Genomic DNA, 26,485 nt, shown 5'->3' with positions numbered 1-26,485 from the left:
TCTTTGGCTGATAAGTTTAATTAGGCTTGATTTCTTCAATCAACATTCAGGAAGAAGTGAAGAAACCAAAGCAAGTTCTGGAGGGCAAAGAGTTGGCAGGGTGCTTCTGCCAGAGGTGAGATTTCAGCTTTGATTTTTGTAAGTAAGACCCTGTGGAAGGTTTGCCATGGTTGTGACTTCCAGGCAGACCTGATCAGATCAGCTGCTCCCCATCCCTTTTTTTCCCCCCTCCATATCCCCTGTGGGGTGTGTATGGGAATTCTCTACTTATTGAACATGACTATAATGTTAAGCCTGCCCAGCATCTGGGGATGCTGTAGTACATCTCAGAATGAGCTATTTCTATAAAGCAAAAATTACTGTAAGAAATCATGGTTTTCTCCTAGAGAATTGTGGGTCAAATTACAGTATTGGTTCCACATGGGGAAGGAAAAATAGATGCTGGGTGTGCAGAGTTTTTCACAGCAGAGCATACCAGTCAGGATTGGGCACAATAAAAAGATCTGATGTAGATTTAGGGGTTTTGCCCACCCTAAATTATTATTCATTATTTTTAGGCTTATTTTGTGTAAATATCACATATTATAATGGTATTTATCCCCCATGTCCACCAAACCCCACCAATTTTCTTCCCTAAGCATACAAGGCTGAAGCACACCTTTGCTGACCTGCTGGTTATGCTGAATTTATCCTCCAGGTCCACTTGAGCTTTTCCTGCTTTGTTTTCCTGGCTCTTGTTCTTGTCCTAGGTTTTTATTAAGTAAATAAATCCTGTTACATGTATCCATCTCCCTGGCGAGGCATTTGGCTTCCTCTTCTCCAAAGTACAGCCAGAACAATTGACAGAGATCACGTAACTTCCATGTTTCAAACTTCCAAATTTTCAGCCTGTTTTGCAGCTCAGAATGCTCCTGCCAGAGCAGATGCCCATCTCTACTGCCTGAGACTGTCCCTAAAGCTGCTGAGAAGGTACAATTTCCTCCCCTTCTTAGAAGAATTCAGTGTGTTTTGAGATCACAGCTGGAGGATGGATGACATTTGGCCCCCAGCTGCCTTGTCAAGTGATGATCCAAAGTAAATTGTAGCAATAACTTGAAAAGACAGTATTTAATTGGGTTGATATTTTTCCCTTACAGGCTTTTATGTGCATGTAAGAATCACTACTGTCATGCATTTGAACAACCCATTCATGTGTATACAGTATATTCATCATAATTATGTATTTATAACCTAATACACAGTGTAAAAATAAAAATACTTAGAAAATAATTATGCCATTTGACTTCATGAAATTTGCTCTTTTAAAATGAGCATAAAATGATTAAATTATACCCTCTAACAACTCTATTCAGAGCCAAAAATACCGTGGCTCTGAAGAAGGTATTAATTAGAACAGTCTTCAAAGTTTAAGTGATTAGCTTATACTTCTCCTTGAACTACAAAAAGCTTGTGGCAAAGTTCTTCATTTATCTGTGCAGAGGAATGCTTCTAAAACCCAAAAGGTGAAGAAAAATTGCTAAGCTTGGTTTTTCAGAACATTTTAATATTGGAATGTCCTGGAATGCTGTGGATGATTGTGGTTATATTGGGCTGGGCCTGTCTGTGTCCAGTGCTGGGTCTTGCTGGAGGGATCCTATGTAAGCCATGAAGCTGTTGTTCTGGTGGCCCCAGTCGTAGTAGTCTGGAGAGAAACTTGAAGAGAAAACAGAAAAATTAGTGCCTGGCAGTCTGGTTCTGCAGCTGCCCATTAGTGAATGTACAGAAAATGGAATCAGGTAGATGTATTTCTCCAGCTGAATTGCCAAGATGAAATAGAACTCCAACCAGGAGCATTTCTTAGGCCACTCTGGGAAGGAATGGAGGGTGAAACAGGCAGCCCAAAGAGCTGGCCTGAGTTTTTCAAAGACCAGTTTGCTCTTAGATTCTGAATTATTTTAGGGGCATGGTTTGGTTGGTGGGGACTTGGCAGTGCTAGGCTAACAGTTGCACTTGATGATCTTAAAGGTCTTTTCCAAGCAAATTGCTTCTGATTTAATAATTCTCAATGATGTAACCCTGTTCATTCTCATGACCTCCCAGACTCTGTGGGGCTCTTGGATCACTACAGCCCTGTGGTGTCACTTTGCCACTTCAGTTTCCCCCTTTGCTTCCCCTCACCCCCCTGGAGCAAATGCAACAAGTGGAGCTGGGCAATTCACAGGAGTCTTCTGCAGTGTGGGAGAATTCGTTCTCCTTCAATTTCTGCTGCAGGCAGCAAGTGGTTCCTTCTTGTATCTCACCTGCCCTGTGCCCCCTGAGGTGCAATATTCCAGGCTAGGTCATCATCACTGTCGTATCTGCGAGGGTTGTCAAAGAAATAAGACCTGGGGCTGAAGCCATGGCTTGGGACCATTCCTGCATTGGCCTGAGGGAAGGGAAACCTCAGTCAGTACTTGCAACAAATAGACAAACTGCTCGGTGCCCAGCTTCTAAAAGAAGTCGCTACAGAATTACCTCTTGTCTTCTAAAAAATTAAACAGGCAATTTTACATTTGCTGGAGACAATAGAGTTCTTTTTGCACTGTGTTTTTCTCCACCCACCAGCACATATACCCTGCTGATCATAATGGCTTTTCCTTTTTTTCTACAGAACAGGTACAACCCATTTCTGAAACCATCCCCCCCCATGTGCTCAACCTGCCTGCAGAACTGTCCATCCTGGGCAGGTTTTTGCTTTTAGCCATCTGACTTGAAGTCAGCAGCAGGGAAAGAGCTGAGGAGCTGAAGGATATGAAACACATGAAGATATTTGGGTTTACCTCCTATGTTTGTAGCCCTCTCTCCTGCTGTGTTACCTCCCTTGCCTCAGAAACTGATCATGCTCAACCTTGGCACCCTGCTTGTATGAAACCACAGCTGGAAAGTCCCTTAGGACCTTTCTGAGCAATTTCAGTATCTATCCTACAATGCTATGAGGGCCAAACCCCAAGGAAAAGTCCTTGGCCAGAACAGGGAAAGGAGCATACATGCAACTCCTTAATTTACAAAGCATTTTTTGCTTTTACTGCCCTGAGAGTCAAAACAGAAAACAGAGATTTGAAAGGTCAGTTTGATTCTGGAAGCAGTGCAGAGGGGGACCCAGCTGAGCCTCTCCCACTGATCCACTGCTTCCATCTCCAGGGGACAAGGTTCCCTACACCTGTAAATAAGCCAGGATGACATCTTCTCCTTGGCCTTAAGCAGGAGAGCAATTTCCCTTATTTTTTAAATGTTAAATAACTCTGACAAAGATGAACTAAAATAGGTCCATCTCTGTTTTCTCCCCATTCCCACCATTTTCCTGACTGGAGGCATGGCAAGGCAAGGCAGAGGCTGGCACACTGCAGTTACCCTGTGTCACCAGCAGGGAAGGCAGACAGCTCGTTCCAGGCTTTAACCATCTGTGGATTGGAGCTTGAGATCTGCAGGGTGCTGAACACAGGCTGCCTCCACTCAAACTCTTTTTGTTTCTGAAGTCCTGAATGAAACGTAAAACTGGAGAACAACTATTTTTTTGGGATAGTTTCTTATTAAAATTAAAGGAAAAACTTGTATTTTTACTAAATCATAGTTGCTGATAAAGATTTTTTTTTATTTTATTTTTTTTTTTTTAATTTTTTAAAACTAAGGGCTTGCTTTAATTCTAGCCCTAGGCTTTCTGGCCACGTTTTTTTGATCATTGATCATTGATGCTAAGCTGCTGTCACAGCCTCCTGAACACGTTCAACTCCTGTGGCCCTTGGTCGCCCTCTTGTGGCTCATATGCAATGCAGTTAAGTTTTGCCTTGCTACAACCTCCTCATTTTTTATTTCTTTCTAACATTGCCGTTCCAAGTTTTCCTCTTATTGTGGTATTGTTCAGCATAAGTTTCTGTCTTGTGTTGCAATAATCCATATATGACCTATCTACTATGACAGTTCATGTCTATCCAAAAAAAGGTGCCCATGGCAGAAGTGGGATCAATGATGGGCTCTTATGAAATGGATGTTAAGGAAGCTGGAGATTTGAGGCCTTCTGCAGATCACAATGCAAAAAAAATATAAAGTTGTCTGTGTTACTGCAGTACTCTCTGACTTGTGAGAGAATGCTGCCTGTTTGAGTCCATTTGAGCTCTTGTCTGAGTAGGATTCCAGGTCTTTTTGTGGACAGCTCTTTGAACGAAGAGATTAGAGCAGATCCCTTATTTTCATTCTGCTGTGACTCTCCCACACTATCCAAACCTGACCACTAGGTCTAGCCTTACTAAATTCACTTAAAATTAAATGAGATCTCTCTCTGGTCACTTTTTAGATGAGCAGGACCACTGGACTGCACTTTAAAACATTTATTTTCTTTGCAGTTGTCCTGCCTGACTCCTAAGCAGGAGTAGGGCTGAGTTGGGGTTTTTTTAATTATTATTATTATTTTTGTGATGGATGCTGGGGCCTGTGGCATTTCTTAGTATGATGTCAGATATAATAGGTGACCAGTAAGAAGGGCTTTGTACAGGTAGGGATTTTTTACTTCTTTGCTCTGCCTGACTTTATCATGGTCTCCAAAATCTGCATGTGAGGATAAACCCTTCATTAAAACATTTTTCTATTAATTACTTCTCTCACTTGTGCATTTACCATTCACATTCTTCTTGGGGATCATTAGCTTTGGTTTGGCCTGCAGAAACATTACCTCATAGCCCCAGTGCAGGACTGATACTCCCTGTGTGCCAGACAACCAGCAAATCCTATGCTAACCTGGAGATGTTGCCTACAGCTACCAAAAATGTTTGTCTGTCAATTAACTACCTAGATATTAAGGATAATACAGGGAATTAATGTTACACCTTCCACCTTAATCTTTGCTCTGCTGAAATAGCACTTGCTGACCCTTTTGCTTGCTTGTCTTCCACATAGAAACATGGGTATAGGGCTGAAGGAATTTAATGTTATTGAAGAGATGCTGTTGAACACTTTGTACAAAACCATTTTCACTACTGTGTGATGAAAGATCCTGAGTTTGGATCCTTTTCCACTGATTCTGGTATTAAACCAAAGGGAAGATGTCCCTGAATTTAAGAAGATTCCTGATTTTTAGGGTAAAATGCCTGAGAAACACCTTGTCTTCCTTCTGGGTAATTTGATGCTGAGTTTCTTTGATGTATAAAGTATAAAGCAGGAAATTTGCAGTGTTTCTATTCTGCCAAGAACACACTGAAAAATGTAAAGGAGAAAACCTCCCTCAGAAGCTGCTCCCTCCAGGCCTGCCTGGACATTGCATTAAGAAATCCAGCAGCAAATTCCACTTACAAGATCTTTTGTAGGGTTTCGGACACGGAAGAAATAAACAACCAAGGAAGTAGGCAGGAGCTCCCAGATGAAAAGGATGACACCAAACACGATGTAACCTGCATCTCCCAGCTGACATTTCAGATCTGCCTGTTGAAAAGTCAAACAGAAAAAAGTGTTAAAAACTAGAAATGGTGCAAGAGGCAACATGTCCTCTTACAAAGACCTATATTTAAGTGGCTGAAATGCTTGACAACAGAATTTCCATCCAGTAAAGCCAGACTGGCCTGGCTAATGCTTAAAGGCATACTTAAAAAAAAAATAATTCAATGTTCTAACTTGTTGGGTACACGACTTCCCTTTTCTTTTTCCTTCCTTCTCCTATCTCTCCTTCAGCAAAATCAAAGTTTAATGCAGGGGACTTCCCAGCCTAAGAGCCTGGTAAGCAACACTTTGATCAAGTGATCAAATCGAGGTAATGAGAAACTATATTTCCAGTCCTTTTCCAGCTGGAAATAATGTGTGAAGGAACAATCAATGTTCAGGTCTTCAAGGGCATTTCTGGCAATCTGGCTTTTAAAACTTAAGGCTTGGATCCAATTCAAATTGGTGCACATTGTTAACTTGAATAGCCAGGCTGTTCTCTAGCATTAGCTTTGAACTTCTCCTTAGATTTCCCCTCCACTGTTCACCACAGTCACAGCAAATCCCACCCTTTCATGTGTTTTTACAGAAGAGAAAAGGATAATGTTTCTGACAGGTGACCTGAGGCAATACCACAGTAAAAACATTGGGCTGTACTTTTAAAATTTACTCTTGATTCTTGTACCAGTTTGAGTTCATCCTCCTTAGTTCTGGGCTCAAATAATTTACCTTAAAATCCAGGCAAGCCTAATGTCCCAGGTGAGACTGGATATTCAAAATCAGTAGTAGTGACTTAAGGCTTCAATCATTCCATGGAGCACGCTCTGAACAACCTCTGCCTCCATGGGGGATGATGGGACCAGATATTCTGGCCATAAAATTCCAGCCCCTGTCACTCCAGACTCTGGGACTCAGCACAAGAGGTGCCCCCTGGGAGGGGGTGGCAGCAGCAACACTCCAGGCCCCAAAAACAGGAGGGAAATTGTTCAGCTCAGGAAATTAGTCCCAATCTACTGACTATAAACCCTTCTAGTTGCAGGGAGTGGCACCCCCTCACTGTACTCCTCTGCAGAGTTGATTGGTAGTCCCTGGACAGACAATACTCAAGGAACTCTTGATGAGGTCCTCTGGGCAATCCTACCTTCCTGTTTACCTCCTTCTTATTTACAGTTTTATCTGCTGCTCAACAGTAGGTGGTTAAAAAGGTTAATGGCTCCAGGGCTGCTTGGCCACCCTGGCAGTATAAGGCCCTTGCATGGCTGGGAACACTGAGTTTGGTCTGCTCTCTTCTTTCTTGTAGCACTGGATTTTCTTTTTCCTCCTTATGCTGAAATTACTAGAAATTTGTATTCCTGAAGCAAAACAATATCAGTTCATTGAATTGAAAAAAAAAAGGGGGGGGGGGATTTTAATATATTCATTCCCTCTTGTCCCAGCATTTAGGAAAGCAGCCATCACATACAGATGAGTTTTTCTCATTAGCAAATATTTTCATACTTACCTGATCTGATACGTTGTACCAATCATAATCAAAAGAGTTGACTTTCTTGGTTTGGGAAAATGATAAGATGAACAAGTTGTAACAGGCTCTTGAGGTATAAAGTAGTATAACAGTCACTCCTATACTTGTCACCTGACAGACAGATGAGCCCTGGAAGAGATTTAAACACAGGTTATTTATTCACAAGGGCAGTTGATAAGAACATTGCTTTGCATGGACATTGAGGGTTCTCATGCTACTCTGCATAACACGACTGACTTTTTCTCTTTCCTTCTTTGAGCAGTCTATCCTAGGCAATGTACATTCCTGTATTTTATCAGTGCAGTGGTTTCCAGGCAATGGTAGCAATTCCAGCCCTTAACAAGATAGGGTGAGACTGATTCCTACAACGTGCTGTACAAGCCCTGGTTTCCCAGCAATGAAAACAAGAACTACCTGTGGTAGCAGATGGAGGAAGAAAATTCAGCCTTCAGCTGTGCATGAGCTGTAGAGCATCCTGTACCAGATCCTGGCCTGATGCAGCTTTGCCTCTTTTTACCACTGCTTGCTGTGCACTGATTGCCTAAGCACAGAGCAGATCCCAGCAGTTAAACACAGCCCAGAGAAGACCAGAGCCTCCTGCCTCACCTCATGGCAGCACAGGAGGGACAGAGTGGAAGCAAAGGCCCAGAGGCTGTGTGGTCATGGTGGGGCAGTCTGTAAGGGGGAGCTTCAGCACAAGGGGAAAGCTGGACATGAGGCAACAGTGTGTGCTGGCAGCCCAAAAGGCCAGTGGCATCCTGGGCTGCATCCAAAGAAATGTGGCCAGCAGATTGAGAGAGGGGATTCTGCCACTTTGCTCTGGTGAGGCCTCACCTGGGGTACTGCATCCATCTCTGGAGCTCTCAGTACAGGAAGGACATGGAGCTGATGGAACAGGTCCAGAGGAGGCCATGAAAATGGTCACGGAGCTGGAACACCTCTCCTACAAAGACAAGCTGAGGGGGCTGAGGCTGAGGGGTTGTTCAGCCTGGAGAAGAGAAGGCTCCAGGGAGACCTAAGAGTGACCTTCCAGTACCTGAAGGGGCTACAGGAAGGCTGGAGAGGGACTGTGTGCAAGGGGCTGGAGTGATGGGATGAGGGACAATGGTTTTAAATTAGAGAGTAGTAGATTGGATGTTAGGAGAAAGTTCTTTATCATGAGGGCAGTGGAAAAATGGAAGAAGTTGCCCAGGGAGGTGGTTGAGGCCTCATCCCTGGAGATGTTCAAGGTGAGGCTTGAGGAGGCTCTGAGCAACCTGATCTGGCTGAGGGTGTTCCTGCTGACTGCAGGGGGTCAGACTGGATGAATCTTAGAGGTCCCTTCCAACCCAAATTATTCCATGATTCTACGAGACTGCCAAGAGTGAAATGAAAAAGCTTCTTTAGCCCTGGAGAGAAAAATATTCTGTGCCATTGGCTCTGGAATGGTGCTTAGCACAGGCACAGGAAGGAAGATGGGTTAAAGCTCTGTGTGCTTTTAGGGGACCAAAACAACTTGCAATCATTTGCTTCAGCAGCCCTGTCCTCTCCCTCTCCTGGCAGAGACCCACAGCCTCCTCTCCTCTGTGTGAGACAGAGAGGCCAAGAGGGAAGCTGCTCCTCCCTCCTGCACGTTTTATACCAGTGCAGAGACAGTGAGGTCTGCACCCTGCTCCTGGCACTCACACATTTCCTTCTCAGGTCTGCAGGCAAGGAGCAGAGGTCCAAAGCCATGTGGCAGGTAGAGCACAGACAGAATGGCTACTGAAGTATCAGGGAAAGTAGCCAAGTCACCATGTCTGGAACCCCTGGCCTTCAGGGCCACCCATGCTGGTGGCCATGTATTGTCCCTGTGTCTCTACCAGGGCTGGGTGTTCCCTAATGGGTGTCAGTGCAGAGGAGCTCAGGGAGCAGCCAGCAAAGCTTGCAGAAAACCAGCTCACCTGTTTTCCCAGCAAAACATTCTTGATTTAGGGAGCAATCAGGCTCGGGAGTGTTACAAAATCCTCAGTGCAGTCAAGCTCTCTGACTGCCCTCCTGCTTAAAACATCCTGAGACTGTCACTGCCCACCAGACCATGATCTGCAGCCACATCAGGAGGGAGCCAAAAGGCAGAGATGCAGTGGTGGAAGCTGTGGTGAGATCACGAAGGGAATGCACAAAGAGGAAATGTTTGGTAGGCACTTCTCTGTCCTCCCTGGGTATTAACAAGTCAGTGATGCTGTCATGGAAACTGAGGGGGAGAGAGCCTGGAGAAGCTGCTGACTGGCACATGCCCTGTCCCAGGTCAGTGGCCTTTACAGACAGGGGAGAGCAGAAGCAAAGAGCAGAATGGGGTCAGTTATTTCCCTATGTGGCTTTCCCTACATAGTTGTCATTCTTTAATAGTTAATAGTTAAAAATGTTAGAGGCATAACAAACTTCAGTCCTATCAAACACCAGAAAGGGGGTGGAAAGTGTCCTGGTTTTGCTGCCAGTCAAATATACTCAGTGCCTTGGGGAAGGTTGAGTGCAATATTAGAAATAAAACCAGAGGAATCCTTTTTCAGTCCCCTAAAGAGGGGGAGCCCTGGTTTTGTAGCATATCCTACTCCATGGTGCTTCTGACCAGCACAGAACTGGCCCAAATCAGCCCCCAAGGGCTGAATACACTTGGTTGGTGCTGCTATAGCCTTGGTGGAGAGAACCAGGTCAGTCCCCAGTGCCATGGATGTGAATTTGTTTTCACATGGGGTGAGAGAAGATAAGTGGCAGCAGGTGGGAGATGGAAATGAAAGGCTGTAATGGTGCCTACCTACATGCACAGCAAAGCATGCAAGCATTAGCTCCAAAACTGCTTTTATTGTCTCACTGCAGAGAATGGATTTTTTTCTTCTTTTGATGGCTTTTTCAGCACAAAAGTGGCAGATTAAACCAGGATGTTGTTTTCCCTGCCAGCTCCAACCACCTGTATCCCTAAGAACAAGCAGTCAAATCCTGCTGGAAATCCCCAGAGGAACTCCCATTCCAGGTCAGCAGAAAGGAGCAAAGCTCTCTTTAATTCTCATTTCCACATTCAAACTTTCATCAGTTGTGTGTTCTGTCCCTTCCTGTCTGCTATAACATTAGAGCTTGTTTGTTTTTTGTGAAATTGCTTGAAGTAAAGAAGATCAAGTTTCCTGCAGGAGGAGGAAACGGAACAAAGTAATCTACCAAAGCCTCCCTTAGATTAACACTGCTTTGTTACTGAGATTTGCAACTCTGTGATTTGCAGCAGTAGAAAGTTTTTTTCTTACTAGTAAAAATAATCCATTGCCCATGCCCTTTGGTCAGCAAGTAACAGGCTCGAGAGAAACAAAACAAACTAAGCTGTGTTTTTAAATCTTCTATTCAGCCATGAACTTTCAGTTGTTGTGCAGCACGGCCAGATTTGATTAAACAGGAAAGGGATTCCTTTCATCTGATTAAGTAAATAGACAGAGGAATTTTATTACAAGATTTTTCTAAATAGTAGCTGAAACAGATTTTGGGAAAGTTTGCTGTGGTAAAGGTGATGTGCTATTGGCTGAGCTAATAATTTCTTTAAAGATTGTACTATCTCCTGCAAATCCAAGGACTATTGAAAGACCTGCTTTGTTATTTATAAATACAAAATCCTTCACTAATTTTATAATAAGCACTGCAGGCTTATTATATCAGACTGCTGAATGTGTGCAAAGCTGTAAATCTAGCAATATTTCTTTAAAGCATCTTTTTTAGAGTAACATGAGAGACTTTTCCCCCCCTTCTTCCCACTTAGCTGAATTTATAAAGCAATAAGTCTTTCAAAACACATCTATAGGAGAGTGTGTCTAAAGGGAGATTCATATTCATATCAATGAATTCATATTCATATTCATATTATCTTCAGCATGCTGTTACCTTAACATTTAATTTAATCAGTCAATAATTTGACAAGCTGAGGGATCCCAAATTACAGACCACTTCTGTGTAGCAGCACTGAAATGAAGCTGTCTTCAGAAGGGGGTCTGGTGAAAGCAGTATCCAATTAAAAAACAGGTGTGAGAAACTCCAGCCAATAAGTTCTGTACATTCTGCCTCAAAAATACATATTTTGGAGTCACTGTTGTTAGCCAAGAAGCACCCTAACTAGCACTTAGTATTTAATTCATAGCATGAGCAGGATGCCCAGCCAGTTGCCAAGTGTTTAAAAGTTTAAGGCCTCCAGCTCCTGGGGCATCTAAAGAACAGTGTGGCTTTGTTTCACACTGCCTTCATCTCTGAGAAAGTGCTTGAAAAGAACTGAAAATGTACCTTACCTTTGACTCCAAGTAAATGTTGGCTAAAGACATCTTGGAAATCTTATACAGGCAGATGGAGAGGGAAACAGCGCACAGCACAAACAACGTGTCATTAATTGCCACCCGGACAGAGACAATGACTTTTCTCTCTGAATTCTGTGTCCTCACCAATACTGCACATGTTAAATTCACCAAGAGGAAGAGGAGACTTATGAAAAGAGAAGCCAGGTAGAGGGGCAACCTGGGAGAGTGAGGAGAAAACAGTTTTAGCGACATCGTTCAGCGTCAGTCAGGAGATGGAAGTTGCACTCTGAGCACTGGAAGCTGCCACAGCTGACAGTGACCAACCCACCCGAGCCCACACCAAAGTGATGGAGAGATTAACTCAGCTTATCTCAAACCTCTTCTTACAGTTACACAATAAACTGGAAGTAAAAAAAATTAAGGCAACAAAACGCGGGTGTTTGGAGCAGAAATACAACAGCACAGTTCTTAAAACCCACTTAAAATACAGGTGTTCTTTCTTGGAGTGTGCACTTCATGTGCAGCACAAACCCTCACAGGCAGGAGGAACCTTGCAGAAGGTTGAGTTGCCTGGAATGGACTGGTTTGGATCCTGGTTTTGCTACACCACCACTACCACGAGAAGGATCACTGTCTCCTGTTGTTTGCTGCTGGATTTTGTGTTAAATTAGGGAAGTGTCTAACAGTAGGAAAAAAAATAATTCTGCTTTACTCGTTGCCCAACATCCTTCTCTGTCTCTTTTTCTTAAAAATGTGGTTATGGGCAACTTCTTGAAAGAAATATTAAGAAATTTAAATAAGCATAGTGATTCTGGGTTGGCATTTTGCCATCTGTGCCAGGCAAAAGGTTTGTTTGCATATGTTTGGTTCCACAGGAGCAGAGCTGGAACAGAAATGGGACAGACAGAAGCCCAAGAGATGGATTCTGGTTTTTTTTTCCCTCCTTCTCAGCACTGGTATCTGCAATATAAGTAACCCACATACTCAAGGAAAGCTGCTGCTAATTCCTCTTTACTCCCACAAACAGCTGTGGAGCTTTTCACTTAAAAAAAAAAAAAAAAAAAAAAAAAAGCATGTTTCCATTTCTGGTGTTTGCTTATTTCATTATCATTGCTGACCAAGGCAATCACGGAAAAGAGTTCATAATTTAGAGGCACTGAACAAAAGGTTTTGCCACAGATTTTCAACCCTGAAATACTTTACCCAGTGGTGATCTTTTTGGTTTTTTCACACATCCATATCCTTTTGGGAGAACATCAAGACACCTACAAAACTGAAGCATAGCTGGCATCTTTTCAGAGAGCAAGAAAGGAAGGGTCATACCTTTGAGACTTTTAAAATGTGAACAGGAAGAATGAAAAGCCTAAAATTCCCTGCTTGTGAATCAGTGCCTTCTTCACAGCTATATCTGGCAGTAAGCAAGGATGCTTCTTTTCCTACCAGTCATGGAAATTTCATCTCAAGGGGAATATTGTGCTCATTCTTAACCTTCCAGGGTAGGGCTCTGTTTTTAAGATGAACAGCTAGAGGTAGCTCCTTTAAACCTCACAGTCTAATGGTGGAAGCACTACAGTCCTAAACTCCCCTCTCATAGAGCTTTCTCTGGAGTCATAGTGATGGTACATTTACAGCTTTTATTAATATCTTAAAAGTATTTAAATAATGTTCATGTGTCTTCCTTTTCTTCCCCTCTCAAAGCCTATTTAGTAATCTCATCTCTGTTCTTCCATTGTAGCCCAGGTAAAATATTCCTCTGGGGTTCAAGCTCATAAGGAAAGGTGTGCTCTTACTGCCTGCTTGTGGGACAGGATGTACATGCTCTCTTTTTTCTCAGCTTAGCCAAAGGGACCTTCTGGCTCAGTGCAGCCTGCATGCCCTTCATGCCAGCTTGCAACCAGCAAGGCTTAGAGGCTTCCAAGTCAGGCAGCTCTTTGACAGAGTTTAGCAAAAAAAAAAAAAACCCAAAACCAAGACCCAGCCAGGCTCTGATGTCCACACACTCCCCTAGGTGCCAGGATGAGCTGTCATGGCCAGTCAGTTGTGCAGCTCTTCACATAATGATCTTCCATCCCCCTTATGAACATGATGTGGCTGGGGAAGTGGCTGCCTGTGCTGACAATAGAGGCATTGTTGCTCAGCTTCTGAATAAGCACTGATGGAGATGCAGGCTGCTGGCTCTCAGGGCAGCTTTAGGGTTCCTGCAGCTGCAGAAAGCATTCCTAACTCCCTTAGAGGTAGAATGCATCCTTAAAGCTCAACTACAAGGGCACCTACAAGGAATGAATAAGAGTATGGGCTTTTTTTTTAGAAAATGGAAAGGCTTCCAGATTGCACCAGTGAATGTTCAGAAGCCTCCTGTGCCAGATCCCCATTTTGGGGCCCCTCCCTTTAAAGGAGCTGTGGTAACCTGGCTTGCCTGGGGAGGGCATGTGCCAGGGTGTTCTGTTCATTCTGTGTCAGGCTGGATGCACCCCCCGAGTTTTATTTTGAGCTGAAAATCAAACTCCAGATGAATGCAGTGAGCTCTGCCTTGTTCCACAGGAAAGTCTGCCTGAAACGACTGCATTTGGTATGCAGTTTCCTCAGAAACCATACCACGTCTGAGGCTTGTGTGTAACAATGCACACACAGCCCTGCAAGCCTCATCCAAACCCAGTCACTGAAAGAAATCCCCAGGGAGACATACAGAAGAACTGTTTAAATATGATGTTGGGCTGGCATGATGTTTTCTGTGGGCTCCTTTGCCACAGACTGACATCATGAAGACAATGTTAAGCAAAGTTTGCTTAGGGTTTGGGATCTCTCAGAGGATTTTATCACTTTTTTCTGTATGCGAAATGATTCTGATTTCTGAGACCTGTGCCAACACACAGGTCACAGTCCAACCTCACTATTGCCCTGTTTATGTGACCAGGATCTACTGCTGAAATGCCAATACCAGGCAATAAGGTCTGAAACTTATTACAGCAAATGGGGGGGGGGAATAAAAAAGTGAACATTCAGCAAAGAAAAAAAATCAAATTCAGTAAGTGAAAACTCCAGTCCCTATCTGTAGGGCATCCATCTGTCTCTCATCCATCTTTTATCAGGATTTGGGCAACCTGAGTTTATGAAAGATGTCCCTGCCCATGGGACAGGGCTTGGACTAGATAATCTTTAAAGGACCTTTTCAACCCAAACCACACAGTGATTAGGTGATCTTTCAGTAGCCTGATTGATCTTTCATTAGCCTGATACAATAAAGATTCAGGACCTCAGCTGTGGGTGTGCAAATTATCTGTATAAGAAAGGAGACAAGGTCAGCTTTATTTATAGGGCTCTTTTACTGAGGATAACCACATTCAGGCTAAGGGCTCTAGATACTGAAATAAAATATTACTCAAGTTCTTTACCAACAGAGCTAAGTAAGAAAGAAAAGGGTAGACAAAGTCCAATAGTGATCAGCCTTAGAAATGCAAGAGTCAGGGTGGATATGGAGCTGTTGTGGGGAGGAGCAGTGTGTGCATGAGTAATTCCAGTCACAGTACTGAAGGAATGGAAATGTTCCAAGAGCATTGGAACTTCATGGGCACTGACTAAATATCACAAGCTTCCTTTGCTTGAAGACAGACATTTTCAAGCAGCTTTCAGGAATAAAGCCTTGCCACAAACATCAGTGAGAGATGAGGCTCAAAGCTTCTATCTCTCACCTCTAAAGCCAGCCAGGAACATGTTCACAGATGTGCTCTATTCCTGACCTACAGCCCGTGCTTTGGGCAAAGTTGTCCTCTTTGCTTCTCTTACACTGGGGCCTGGCTGGGGATCTGGCTGGTGTGTGCTCTGCTTGTCTGCCAGCCCATACTCCTGGATTTCCTTCCCACAGAAACCAGAGTGCAAAGTGGGGTGAATTTATTTGTGTGCCATGGCGTTTACCAGGAGCAACCAACTCTTGCCCCTTGAGGTTTGAGATATGGCCAAGGTGTGCCCACAGACCCACCAACTTGAGAGCATTCCTGAGGCAGTCAAAACAGATGCAGCCTCTCTGTTCCCATCCTGACAATTTCTGCTCTGGAGTTCACATCCCTCAGTCAGTCATCACACCCTGGGTGTCCCATACCTCACCAGCCCAAAAAAGCCCACCTCAAGGCTGCTGTCACTGTACTGACATTTCTGGTTTCTGAAGGTCTTGCTCCAGATGATCACCTCTGCAGCCATATCAAAACCTAACTGGATAAAAAGTTTTCCAGAACAAGAAAGATATTAATATTTGACCAGTTGATAGAGTACTGTGTTCTACTGAACAGTCAGCAAATAAAAGATTTCAGTTTCAGATCACTCTGCTTTCCTATCCTGATTTCAGTTTGTAAAGTTCTTTCTTTACAATGGATAGAACCTCTCTCTCTTCCCTTGTCTAAACAACATTGCTCCTGACTGAGGCTTTTAGACATTGCCACAATAAACATTAATTTATGGAGCTCTTCCTCAGCTTTCTGGATATTACTGCTCCTTGGGGAGCTCTCAAGTAATTCCTGCATTCCCCATGCTCCACAAGATCCCAAACAAATCTCTCCACCTAAATGCAAAGTGACCATAACCTCACCTCTGTGGTGTTGGGACAGGTTATCTGTGAGCTCCCAAAGTTGAATCCATTCTCTCTTTCCCTTCACAAGTCTTCCCTTATCTTCCCAAACCTTTTGAGCCTTTTATAACCACTGACCTCACGGATTAAGAGATACCCATTCTCACTCTATCCTGTCTCAATAAATACACCCCTCAGGTACCTTTACCAAAGCACTGGATCTGAATTTACCTAGAAATAATGCTGTTAAAAACCTGTAAACAAATCACCAGGTGGACTGTTTTCTTCTTGCACTTAAAATATTTGCTTTTGAAATAGATGAATGTCTAAAAATGGTGCATGTGTTGGGAAATGAGACAAACTTCTAAATGTCATCATAAAACATGACTATGAACAGCTAAGGCATGAGTGCCACATTATCAAAGACAGTGTTTCCCAAAGAGCATGGCTGCTCCTCTTTACCACATGGAATATTTGCAGAGCTCTTACCTGTATTTCAGTAACTCGGGGGAATATTTTGACTTTGCTTTGAAAATCACCTGTAAAACAGAAAAATATTCCATCAAACAGAATACATGTACATAAAGAAAGATGCTGAGATCCACAGGAATCCTGTCCCACAGGTCACAAGATATGTAATGATAGGTTTCATTACACAAGAGATTTGCATTTACTGCTTATCCATGGCAGGCAGGCTCTAAGCAAAGTATTAAAACTACTCAGTGGGAGAGATCACAATGTACTTGTATATAACTTGCCTGCACCCTTATTTTCACTTACTCTGGCTTGTGAATAAGGTTCATTATTCCACTATTCACAACAGGACCAATGCCAGTATAATCATAAAGGCAAGTAATTATTAGGCTCTTACATGACCTAACAGTGCATGTCTCTGATATCAGCCAGCTCATACCAGCATATTGGGTCAGATGCTCTATTCAAATGAAGAGCCTATCCTAAAATTGGATATATATGTTTGTATCCTTGTTAGATTGCTAAAGGGATGCCATGGAGACTCATTGTTTCACTCTGAGATATATTTGGCTTCTGCTGACTGCCTGTTCACTAGACAACAATGTGTATTTTTACAGAGAAACAGCTCACACCCGGTAGTTACCTTGCTGTAAAAGACACAATACTGACATGTTTTTTGCAATGTAGCTATGGAATCAATCACAGAAGTTACACAAAAAATATTTTAGCATATTTTAACATCTTACTGACGAAAAAAAAAAAATACAGAGAAGCCTCACTGCTTTTTCATAAGCTAACATGGTTTCCAAACACACTCAGTTTACAAATGCTCATTTAAACCAACACTGAAGCACTGATTGTTAGTATTACAAAATAACATTCTGGGTTGTTTCCTAATTGCTTTGTCCTCAAGTTATTCTGCCTTAGCCATTTAACTTGGTTTTGCATGCCCTTTAGTAGAGCTTGCATAATATTTGCTATGATTATCCTGCTTTCCCAAGGAAACAGGACTTACATGATCACTATGTATCTGTAGGCATGTGTTTGCCTGTCAACCTGTCCATCTCTCCCCCAACTAATCCTAAAATACTCCAGTCAAAGAACTGATGGAAAAACTGATGAACTTTCATACTTCAAGCATGAAAGACATGATCCTTTATCACCCTCCTGAAATTATAGGAACCCTACAAAAGCATCTGCCATATGACCTCTATGAGGAGAACCCTGCATAATGATCCTACGCATCATCCACTGTGAGAGACTGTGCATAGCAAAGTGACCTAAGAAATGCCTCAGTTATGAAAACAGTTCAAAGTCAAGCATGAGACATAGATCTGGAGAAAATCAGGCTTCTCTTGTTCCAGCACTCCTGGAACAACTTGTCATTTAACTTCTATTCAAGATAAACAGCTGCCTTGACATGGAAATTATTTTTGTGATGCATCAGCCTGCTTAGCAGTAGCAGAACCAGGAGAGAACACTGAGCTTTTCAGCAGGCCCTAGAAAAATAATAGCCAAGAATGAAAGTGAAAAGTTGGGGAAAAAAATTGTAAAAATATTCTGATACTCTTTTCAAATAATTGACATCTCTGGCAGTATCCCTTGCAAAAGATTTTTGAGAGTCATTCTCTAAATTCCTGAGTCAGGAGTTCTCACAGCAGCAGAAAACAGTTTTATGTTGTTCTACATACCTGCTACTGAAAGGAGAGAGAGGTAGGAGAGGCTTGTGAAAGTTTTGTGTTTCTGTGGTACACAAGGAGGGGCTCTCAGTTCTGAGAGAAGAGATGGGATTAAAATTTCTTCTTGTATGCTTTGTGTTGGAGACTTGTTGCCTACTCTGCTTGTTCTGGAAGGCACTGTGGGCAAGTGGCAAGCAACAGATTCCTGACCTCAGTGAAACTAAACAAGTAAAACTTGTCTCTGGGGCCATTCCACAGTCCTCACCTGTTCTGAGCAGCACTTACTCACACTTACTGTACCGTTAATTCTTCCTACAGCTCTCAGGAGAAGCACTGAACATGAGTGTGCAAGAGCCTGTGCAAACAGCTACAGAAAACAAGCAATTTGCAGTGGCCAATGAGTCATGCTCTGTCCACAAAATCCTAGAAAATTTACAAGTTCCAGAATACCATCTCCTGTGGCTCCCCCAAAAAGACCCACTCACCCCTATCTTGACACAGAGCACTCCTGTCACATTAACCAGTCCCAGGCTCTCCTACCTAGCAAAAGCTCCATGGAAAACAGCTAAAACCAAACATGATGTTCTGCTGCATCCTGTGATTCCACATTTGCTGGGTCTCTCCCAGCCAACAAATGCTTCAGATTTTTTTATCAAAGCAAAATGATTGTAAGAAAGAAAATGAACACTGCATAAAAAAATGGATGCTACAGAGAATGAAATCTCCATCATGGGGTATGGACACCCTGAGAAATTCACTGCTAGACAGAAATAGAGGTGGCCACGTTCTGCCACTTTTGCTTCAACACTGATGCAGCCTTAGTTCATGAGTATCCTTGCTGGAAGCTCTGTGGTTGTCAGAGAATAAAGGGCTACTCAGTGGGAGTCAGGACGTCAGAAGCTGAGCTCTATGTACCTTACGTGTGTGGGTGCAGCTTTTTGCTTTAAGTGTCATTTAGCCCAAGAAACTGGTTGCTCAATGGCCCCTCCCCACAACAGGGTTGAGAAAGCTTCCAGTCAATATCTGAGTCATCTGAGCAAGTCTTCCAGCAAACCAGAGGAAACCAGGCTATTCCTAAGAATAGATTAAACAGCAAGCAAAAGGCTTAAAGAAGAACTTCAAGAGACCCCCAAGACAAACAGTAACACAGAAATCTCAGTGAAATCCCTGGCTGATTTTCTGATGTCCAAAGGTTTACTTTCTCTTGTTAAAAGTATTTCCTCTTCTGTTTGTTGCTTAAAAGAGAAATATCCTGTTCTGACTCTGTGTTTTGCTGAAGGACTGGAAACCTCAAATGAGATTCTCACACTCCCTCCTCCACTCCCCTGAGGTGTATGTCTGGCATATAAAATTACAGCAGTACAAAAAGACTCCAAAAAGCCCTTCATGCAGCCAAGGAAAATTTCTGTTGCAAGAACTGATGTCAACAGCTGACCTTAAATACATTTTACCAGGTCCCAACAGAGGAGCAGTGAGGATGGCATGGAGTCCATCAGAAGCTCAGATGGGCAGCAGAGGGGCAGACAGGACCAGGTTGCCATAGCTTTAAGGAGTTCCAGCTCTGGTTAAGAAAGTTAAATCAGAAGCCACTCTGGCCCTGTTGCTATCACTGGAACAGGTGTCAAAGCCAAGTCACATATTCCCAGAGCTAAAGCAAATATCACTGAAGCAATTTTCAGTCCATGCTCTGATTAAGCTGAACAAGAAGTGATGGCAGCACAAACCTCCAGCATACCCCCAGTGCTAGCTGATAATTCACATTCACAGGAACCACAGCCCAGCTTGCTTACCAAAAACCTCAGGTATGCATTAAGTGCTGGAATGTTTCTCAAGCTGGCCTTCTGCAGAGGAATGAAGTTCAGCTTTATTTACCAGTTCTCACTTGAAAAACTTACAAGGAGCAGAGCGTGTACTTTTCCTTCCCAGTTCCTTCCACGACAGCTCCCCTCTTCCTCTCTCACACTTCATGCAAACTTCCCTGAAAATATGCCACAACTTCATGCAGTGCCAGAGCTCCTCACCATGAGGACACACACCTTACACACACCTTTCCTCTGCTGTGTATCTTCCAATCCCAGGCTCAACTTCCCCTATCTCCCTTTCTCTCATGTTCATTCTTTAATTTGCATGAAATTCCCCCAAACATGCAAGTTTTCTCTCTGCTCTCTACACCCTTTGTAGGGCTTACAGACCTACAGTCATGGGCAACATGACTGACTGCCACACAGCCTTGTGTACACTGGCAAAAATAGTCCTTGAAGGACAGGGACCATTGTGGGACTTGCAACAACAATGAACTTCCATGGGTAGCTTTCCTATCAAGTAATTTTCTAAGTCAGATCACCTCATTCTTCATGTTAGATGCTGACAGTCAGTCAGTCTGCAGTTGCAATTTGCCTCCTAGGTACCCAATACTAAAGGCAATGTTTGATGCCAAACATATTTACTGATGCTTTACTAGCTGTAGTTAGGCTCCTGTGTTGTTCTATGTATATCTAAAGCATGCTTTAAGTTCATGACAAGCTTTATAAAATATGATGTGTTCATTTCTACAAAAAAAAAAAAAAAAAAAAAGTCTCCTAAATAACCCCCCTCTCTGTTCTCTCACTGGTGGTGTTATTTTTGAAATGTTATCCCCAGTAATTAAAGGATGAGAAGTTCTCTTAATTTTCTTTCCTAACTAACCTGTACCCACGTTCCACTGGGATACAAATAACATCTCTGAAAAACCTGGTGCTGGTTTTACCCCACCCTCCCAGGCACTTCCAGCATGGCCAGCTCCCATCTAAAATGTCTTACTCTGCACTATTTCTCTTCATTTGAAAGTCCCTGATTTTATCAGCCCTGCCTGGGAGGCAGGGTAAGCTTCTCAGTCTGGATGCCAGACAACAGGGAATATGGTTAGGGAGGAGAACAGGGAGGTAAATCTGCCTACCAGCCCTTCTCCACCCATACAGCCTCCCAGTCCTTTAGCTCAGGACCACATTCCCTAGGTCCTGGAGAAGTTCTCAACCCGATGATTAAACCTACAACCCACCAGTTGGTTTGCTGTGCCTGGCTGCAGGGCAGCCCTGGGATTTCCAGCATCCCTCCCAGCTCACGGTCTTTGACCCCAACCTTGTTTTTCAAGTCTGTAACCCTCCATCCCAGCCTTCCTCCTGCTTCAGTTGTATCCTGTTCCCCAGGGAAATGTCAAGTCTGAGGCAAACAAGACAAAGTGAAGCAAGCCCTTCTCTGCCCACTGCCACTCCCCCCACCAAGAAAGGCAACTTCTTCTTTTATTTCCCAGAGCCTCTTCACACTTTTAACCACAGCACTGACTGCAAAGTGTGAAATCTCACCTCAGCCTCCCCTGGTCATGGGCAGGGAAGATTTGGCCAGGCAAGACATAAATAAAAGAGAGCCTGAGTCCTCAGATCCTCACTGTCTGGAGTCACTTAAAAGTGGGGAAAACGTTACTTGACAATTTACAGGCTTAGTTTTATCAGACATCAGGAGCTGCAGGTGTGAGGCAAAGACACATATAAGCTTTTCAGTCTCTGTAGCTGGGAACACTGGTTCTGGTCCCCCTCTGATGGGTCAGGATCAGAGAGCTGCTCTGCCTTGGTATGATGAAGTTATTTGCTGGTGAGACACTGATTGCCCAGAGAGGTGGTGGAAGCCCCATTCCTGGAAGTGTTCGAGGCCAGGCTGGATGGGGCTTGGAGCAATCTGGTCTAGTTGCAGGTGTCCCTGCCCATGCCAGGGGGGTTGGAACTAAATGATCTTAAAAGTCCCTTCCAACCCTGAAAATTCTACGATTCTACTCTTTTATGAAAGTGCTACTGGACCTCATCTTCACTTGAGATTTATTTAATAATTTTTAAGTAGATAGAGGATTATTCTGAGGTTGTAGGTAATGTTATTTATTTTATTTAGACAATAATGAATAATCTAGGGCTCTCGTTGGAAATCATAGGTAATTTTTGCTGTACGTGATTTCTGAGGGGAGCTAATATTATATAAGCCTTATCTGCAGCAGCCTTATCTTCTATTCTGCCATAAGCAGGGCATCAAGACCATAACAAAGGGTCCTGAATTTGGCTCTTCATCCAAAGATTACTCAGGAGTTTTTCTGGGTCAAATCTATTTCAGTTGTAGCTTCTCTTTCATCCACTGGTCCATCACTTTAACAACCTGCCCCAATGCATTTCAGCTCTTTCTGCTGTATCTGCTGATGGGGATGCTCAAGTCTGGGAACAACCTCTGCTGTGCCAATGCCATCAGGGCTTACCTGTCTTGCTGCTCATAAAATACAGCCTAAATTTGCAACTCCATTGCTTTGGGATACCTATTAAAAAGAAAATAGTTGTGGCTGACTTTCTGTCAAGTTCAAAGGTGCTTGTTATTCTAAAAAATGCCCTCAGGCACTTGCCAAATGAGGTTTTTTTTTCGTTTGGCCAGGAGGATTTGCAATATTTTTGGAATAACATTTTCTCTTCACATCTATGCCTAAAAGTTTTCCTAGCAGTGCCACATGTTGGGGTGCCACATAGCAGGAAATAAACACCTGCAAATTCCAAAGACCAGGAGGTGTCTTCCAGTCTTCTGTCCCTTTACTACCCATAGATCAAACCTTTCCCTCTAGCCAAACAACAGTTTAATAGCATGGTTTTCATGCAATGAGACACAGCTGCGGACCCTTCTTGCCTCCCTTCTAGAGAAAAAAAGGATAAAAGTTGTTTCTGAACAGGTCTGTGAAGTTATAAGTGCATTACTGAAAACAAAATTCCCTCTCCCCACCCCTTTCACACTAGTTCTTGCTTGTCTGCTGTGAAAAGCTAGATGCACATTAAATATACAGTCTTAAGAAGATGCTGAATTTCAAGCCAAACCACCTTTTAATGGTTAGAAGTATTAATAACAGTGAATTAAAAATATGTGCACTTACTCTGTGTCTTACATTCTATTCCTACAGTTGTTGCACTTGTACTTCTTAAGGCTTTGTTATGGCTGGGGAGATATCAGAGATGAGATTTCTCTGGGAGCAAGCAGCTCTAAAGCAAACACCACCACTAATGATATCCCTGTCTGCAGTGGCTCACCATCTCTGAAAATTATGATGCACATCACAGACTCTGAAAGTCCCTTGCAAGCACTCTTTCAAAAGCCTCACAACAGCTCTTCAGAACAGGTAACTATTACCCTGTTTTAGAGAGGGGCTCAGAGGAAGACTGTGAGGACTCATGGTGACAAAGCAGAAATTGTCTCAAAGGCAGACCTGATAGCCTTAGCATTTTTTTTTCTGTTTCCAGCCACTGACTTGTACTTCCTGAATGATATCAGACAGCAATGCTAAAAATAACTCAAAAGGACATATGTGTGCTTTCTCTATGCTCCCTTTTTAGATCTTCCTTAGATGAAAGGAATCAGTAACCTGCAAGGCTTAAGCCCCTGAGTGCTGGCACTGCAATGCACAGAGTGCAGACTGCTGTGCCCCTCAGTGCTCATGCCAGTCTTGGTTTCTTCCACTGAAGAGCAAGGATGCTGTGTTCTGTCTCCAGAGTTCCACAGCAGCCCTCCATGTGTGTCTGGGGGAAGAACCTAGGGCTATGACTTAGTCCCAGCTGCTGTGATGAGGATGGACTGTGTGATGATGGACACTTGCCTCCGGGGAACTGGACCATTATCAGATCACTCTCACAAAAACTGAGATAAAGCATAGGTTCAGATTTGAGCAGCATGTTGATGAAAGGTTCCTGTAATCCCTTAATATATCTCAAGCCCCAGGGAGTAGAGTAGGGTGAGCTAGCAGGTGTTTCAGACACTGAATCCAGAAAAACAAACCTAAGCACAAACCAGTATATATGGTTCTAAGTATTTAATAACCTCTACAACTCAACTGATCACTGGAACAGGCTGCTCAGGGAGGTTGTGGAGTCTCCTTCCCTGGAGACATTCAAAGCCCACCTGGACACATTTCTATGTGACCTGCTGTAGGTGACCCTGCTCTGGCAGGGGGGGTTGGACTCAGTGATCTTTTGAGGTCTCTTCCAACCCCAACTTCCTATGATTCTATCTATGATCCTCTTACAGCTGTTGTGGTTGCCATTGCTGGTTGCAGCAGCTCTGGGATGGCAGCTGTCACAAGCAGCCTGATCTCTCCATCCAGGCTGTTCAGAATTGCCAAGCCTGTCATCTCCACAGAGCACTGTCAACACTGGAGGCACTACAGAAGCACTCTGACCCAGGCACCAACCTGGTTCCTAGCAGGGCACACAGCAACACCAAAAGCACCCTGAGCACTGCTGGGGGATGCTCCAGGGCTGTCTGCTGCTCCCCTACCAACTACCCCTGCCCTGGGAAAGGAGCCTTTCACAGGGGTCATCTGAGTGCAGGCTTGGCTTCCTGCTCCAGGCACCCTAGTGGGACTGAGGAGATAGAGAATCCAGACCCTGCCCTCCTGCAAGCTTCCTGTGAGATCTTAGGCAAGCCCAGCAGCCTTTCCTTGCCTCAGCATGCCAGGATCCCAGCCTGTACCCAGTGCCAAGACACCCAAGCTCACCATGAACACTTTCAAGCAAGTCTAGCTGCAGCAACCTAGAGCACAGTGCAGCCTAACTCAGCTGTCTGTAGCACAGATAAACTCTCAGAACCTCTTTCTGAAATATTCCCGATATTTCCTTTACCCCACTACACAGTTAATTTACCTTTATATCACAGTGCCCTTGAAATAGAGGTTGTGTCTCTGCGCAGTGCTTAGCACTTAGTGAGGTCTAGAGTTGCTGCTATTTGTAATACTTCTCATTAAAGAAATCAGAGTCTGCAGCAGGACTTGATCAACAATTTTGATTGTGATATACAGAACAAGGATAGCACTCAGAAATATATTTAGCCACCTTATGAAAAGCTGAGGAGGGGGAGGGTTGCCAGCAAAATTAGAAATTACAGTTCTGACTGTACACAGAGATCAGAGGTTTATGAAGTCTAGTAACAACAACAAAACCAACAACAATTAATAATAATAACAATAGAACAGCATTTTGGATATCCAGCTTTCCAGTTCTCCTATACCTTTTCCCCCCAACCTGTAAACTAAATGACAGTCATTTAATAGACAGTAGACATATTATTTGCAATGATCACATCAGGCTTCAGTTTCATTGTAACACTGATAACTTGCATATAGATCAAAAGTTAAGGTTTCCAACAAAATAACTGAAATTTGCCTTTCTGCTTTGCCAAGCTACATTAGAAAATTACAAAGTACTCCTTTACCATTCTGTCAGATGTAATCAACCAAATATTTTTTGCTTACCTGTGTGAAGTAAAGATTCATCAGGGTCAAGGTGAAAAACTGGAGGCAGACTGGGAAGCAATAGAGAAGCCAGAAGATGAAGGGGCTGAAAGAATTTGCTGTGACAAAGTCTTTGAAGTAAAACGAAAAGAGCACAGTCCTAAGAGAGGCCCAAAACAAGCACAGAAACAGAAACACTGTTTGGTAACTGAACCTCTTGTGCCGGTAGTGAAGGACCAGCCAGAGCTGGACGTAGATGAACACAAAAAGCAGTGAATAAAAAACAGTATATACAATGGTCAGGCCCAACTTCACATACGGAGGGACAGCTGGCGTCAGGGTCGGTGGAAGGGTGTCATTTTTCAGTGGGTCCCACTGAGGGACCTCCATTTGATATCAGGAATCGTCAGAATTATTTATTAAGTTTGGCTGCTGCTGTTGCCTCCTCCTCCTTCTCCTTTCATCTTCCTACAGCATAGGAATCAAGAAAATGAAAGAAAACAAGCTGCACTTCCTCTTTGGCAGCTCACTGTGGGCTGGTAGCACATGATCACAATTCAGAATGATTCATTAGGACTGCTTTTGTCAGCAATTGGCAGGGAACAGCACAGAAAGCTGCCTTTTGCTGATGTTTGTGCACGAATCTTTACCATTCTTAAGAAACAAAGAAATCCACCAGCTCCTGAACGGTTTACTGATGATATTTTTTCCCTAGGAAAACTGTCTGGATTTTAAATTAGTTAAGTAACGTTCTATTTTCTACAAGAAACAGGTAGCTAACATTTTTGCAGTGACAGCCACATCATCTCTTTGTGGGATTTTTTTGTCTTGTTCCCATTTAGCAAGCATTTATTTAGCTGCCTTTCATTAGCAATAATTTTAAGCACCTTAAAGCACTCATGAAATTCAAACCACTGTAATAAGCTGTAATAGTTCAGCTCCGCATTGCAGAAACCTTTGTGTTTATAAGGAGACAGACAATTTGCACAGCATATCTAACACACTCAGTATCTTCTTTTTCTTCTAACACAAGACATTTAATTAGAAGGGGAGAAAAGACACATCAAGGCTTTCAAAAATGGTGTCTACAGGAACACATGAGCCCCCCTAAATACCCAAATTCACCAAAGCATACATGCACCTACAGGTTCTTTTCTTCCTGGTTGTTGTCTGTTTGTGCCATCACTGTGGCAACAGCTGACCAGCCACAACTTCTTGCAAGTGTGCAGATGTGCCCTTGGGATTAAATGTATAAATTAATAGGTGCTA

The 26,485-nt window shown here is 43.3% G+C and overlaps 1 protein-coding gene and 1 long non-coding RNA gene across 2 annotated transcripts; one reads left to right on the top strand and one right to left on the bottom strand.

Moving 5' to 3' along the window:
• The first annotated feature begins 13 nt into the window (after positions 1-13).
• On the top strand, positions 14-2,757 carry LOC139794014 (uncharacterized). Its single transcript, XR_011724911.1, has 3 exons — positions 14-115; positions 888-969; positions 2,635-2,757. It is a non-coding gene; the product is annotated as an uncharacterized lncRNA (long non-coding RNA).
• GPR137B (G protein-coupled receptor 137B) lies at positions 1,080-25,749 on the bottom strand. The gene is made up of 7 exons (XM_071739040.1): positions 25,238-25,749; positions 16,277-16,326; positions 11,224-11,446; positions 6,926-7,075; positions 5,302-5,430; positions 2,280-2,404; positions 1,080-1,692 (listed from the first exon to the last, which is right to left on the bottom strand). The coding sequence occupies exons 1-7, from the start codon at positions 25,604-25,606 to the stop codon at positions 1,581-1,583; spliced, it is 1,158 nt and encodes a 385-aa protein (XP_071595141.1). The 5' UTR covers positions 25,607-25,749; the 3' UTR covers positions 1,080-1,580.
• Positions 25,750-26,485: the final 736 nt, after the last annotated feature.

Source organism: Heliangelus exortis, chromosome 3 (genome assembly GCF_036169615.1).
Source record: "Heliangelus exortis chromosome 3, bHelExo1.hap1, whole genome shotgun sequence".
Taxonomy (NCBI): Eukaryota; Metazoa; Chordata; class Aves; order Apodiformes; family Trochilidae; genus Heliangelus; species Heliangelus exortis.
Note: the sequence above shows the minus strand (reverse complement) of the source record. Positions and strands in the feature narration are given on the sequence as shown.

Excerpts from the sequence above, each read along its gene's own strand:
- GPR137B (XM_071739040.1), bottom strand. The coding sequence starts at position 25,606 with ATGGAGGTCCCTCAGTGGGACCCACTGAAAAATGACACCCTTCCACCG. Across the intron at positions 5,431-6,925 it reads GGTACAACGTATCAGATCAG|GCAGATCTGAAATGTCAGCT; the intron begins GTAAGTATGAAA and ends ACTTTTCAACAG. Across the intron at positions 1,693-2,279 it reads CCTCAGGGGGCACAGGGCAG|TTTCTCTCCAGACTACTACG; the intron begins GTGAGATACAAG and ends TTTCTCTTCAAG.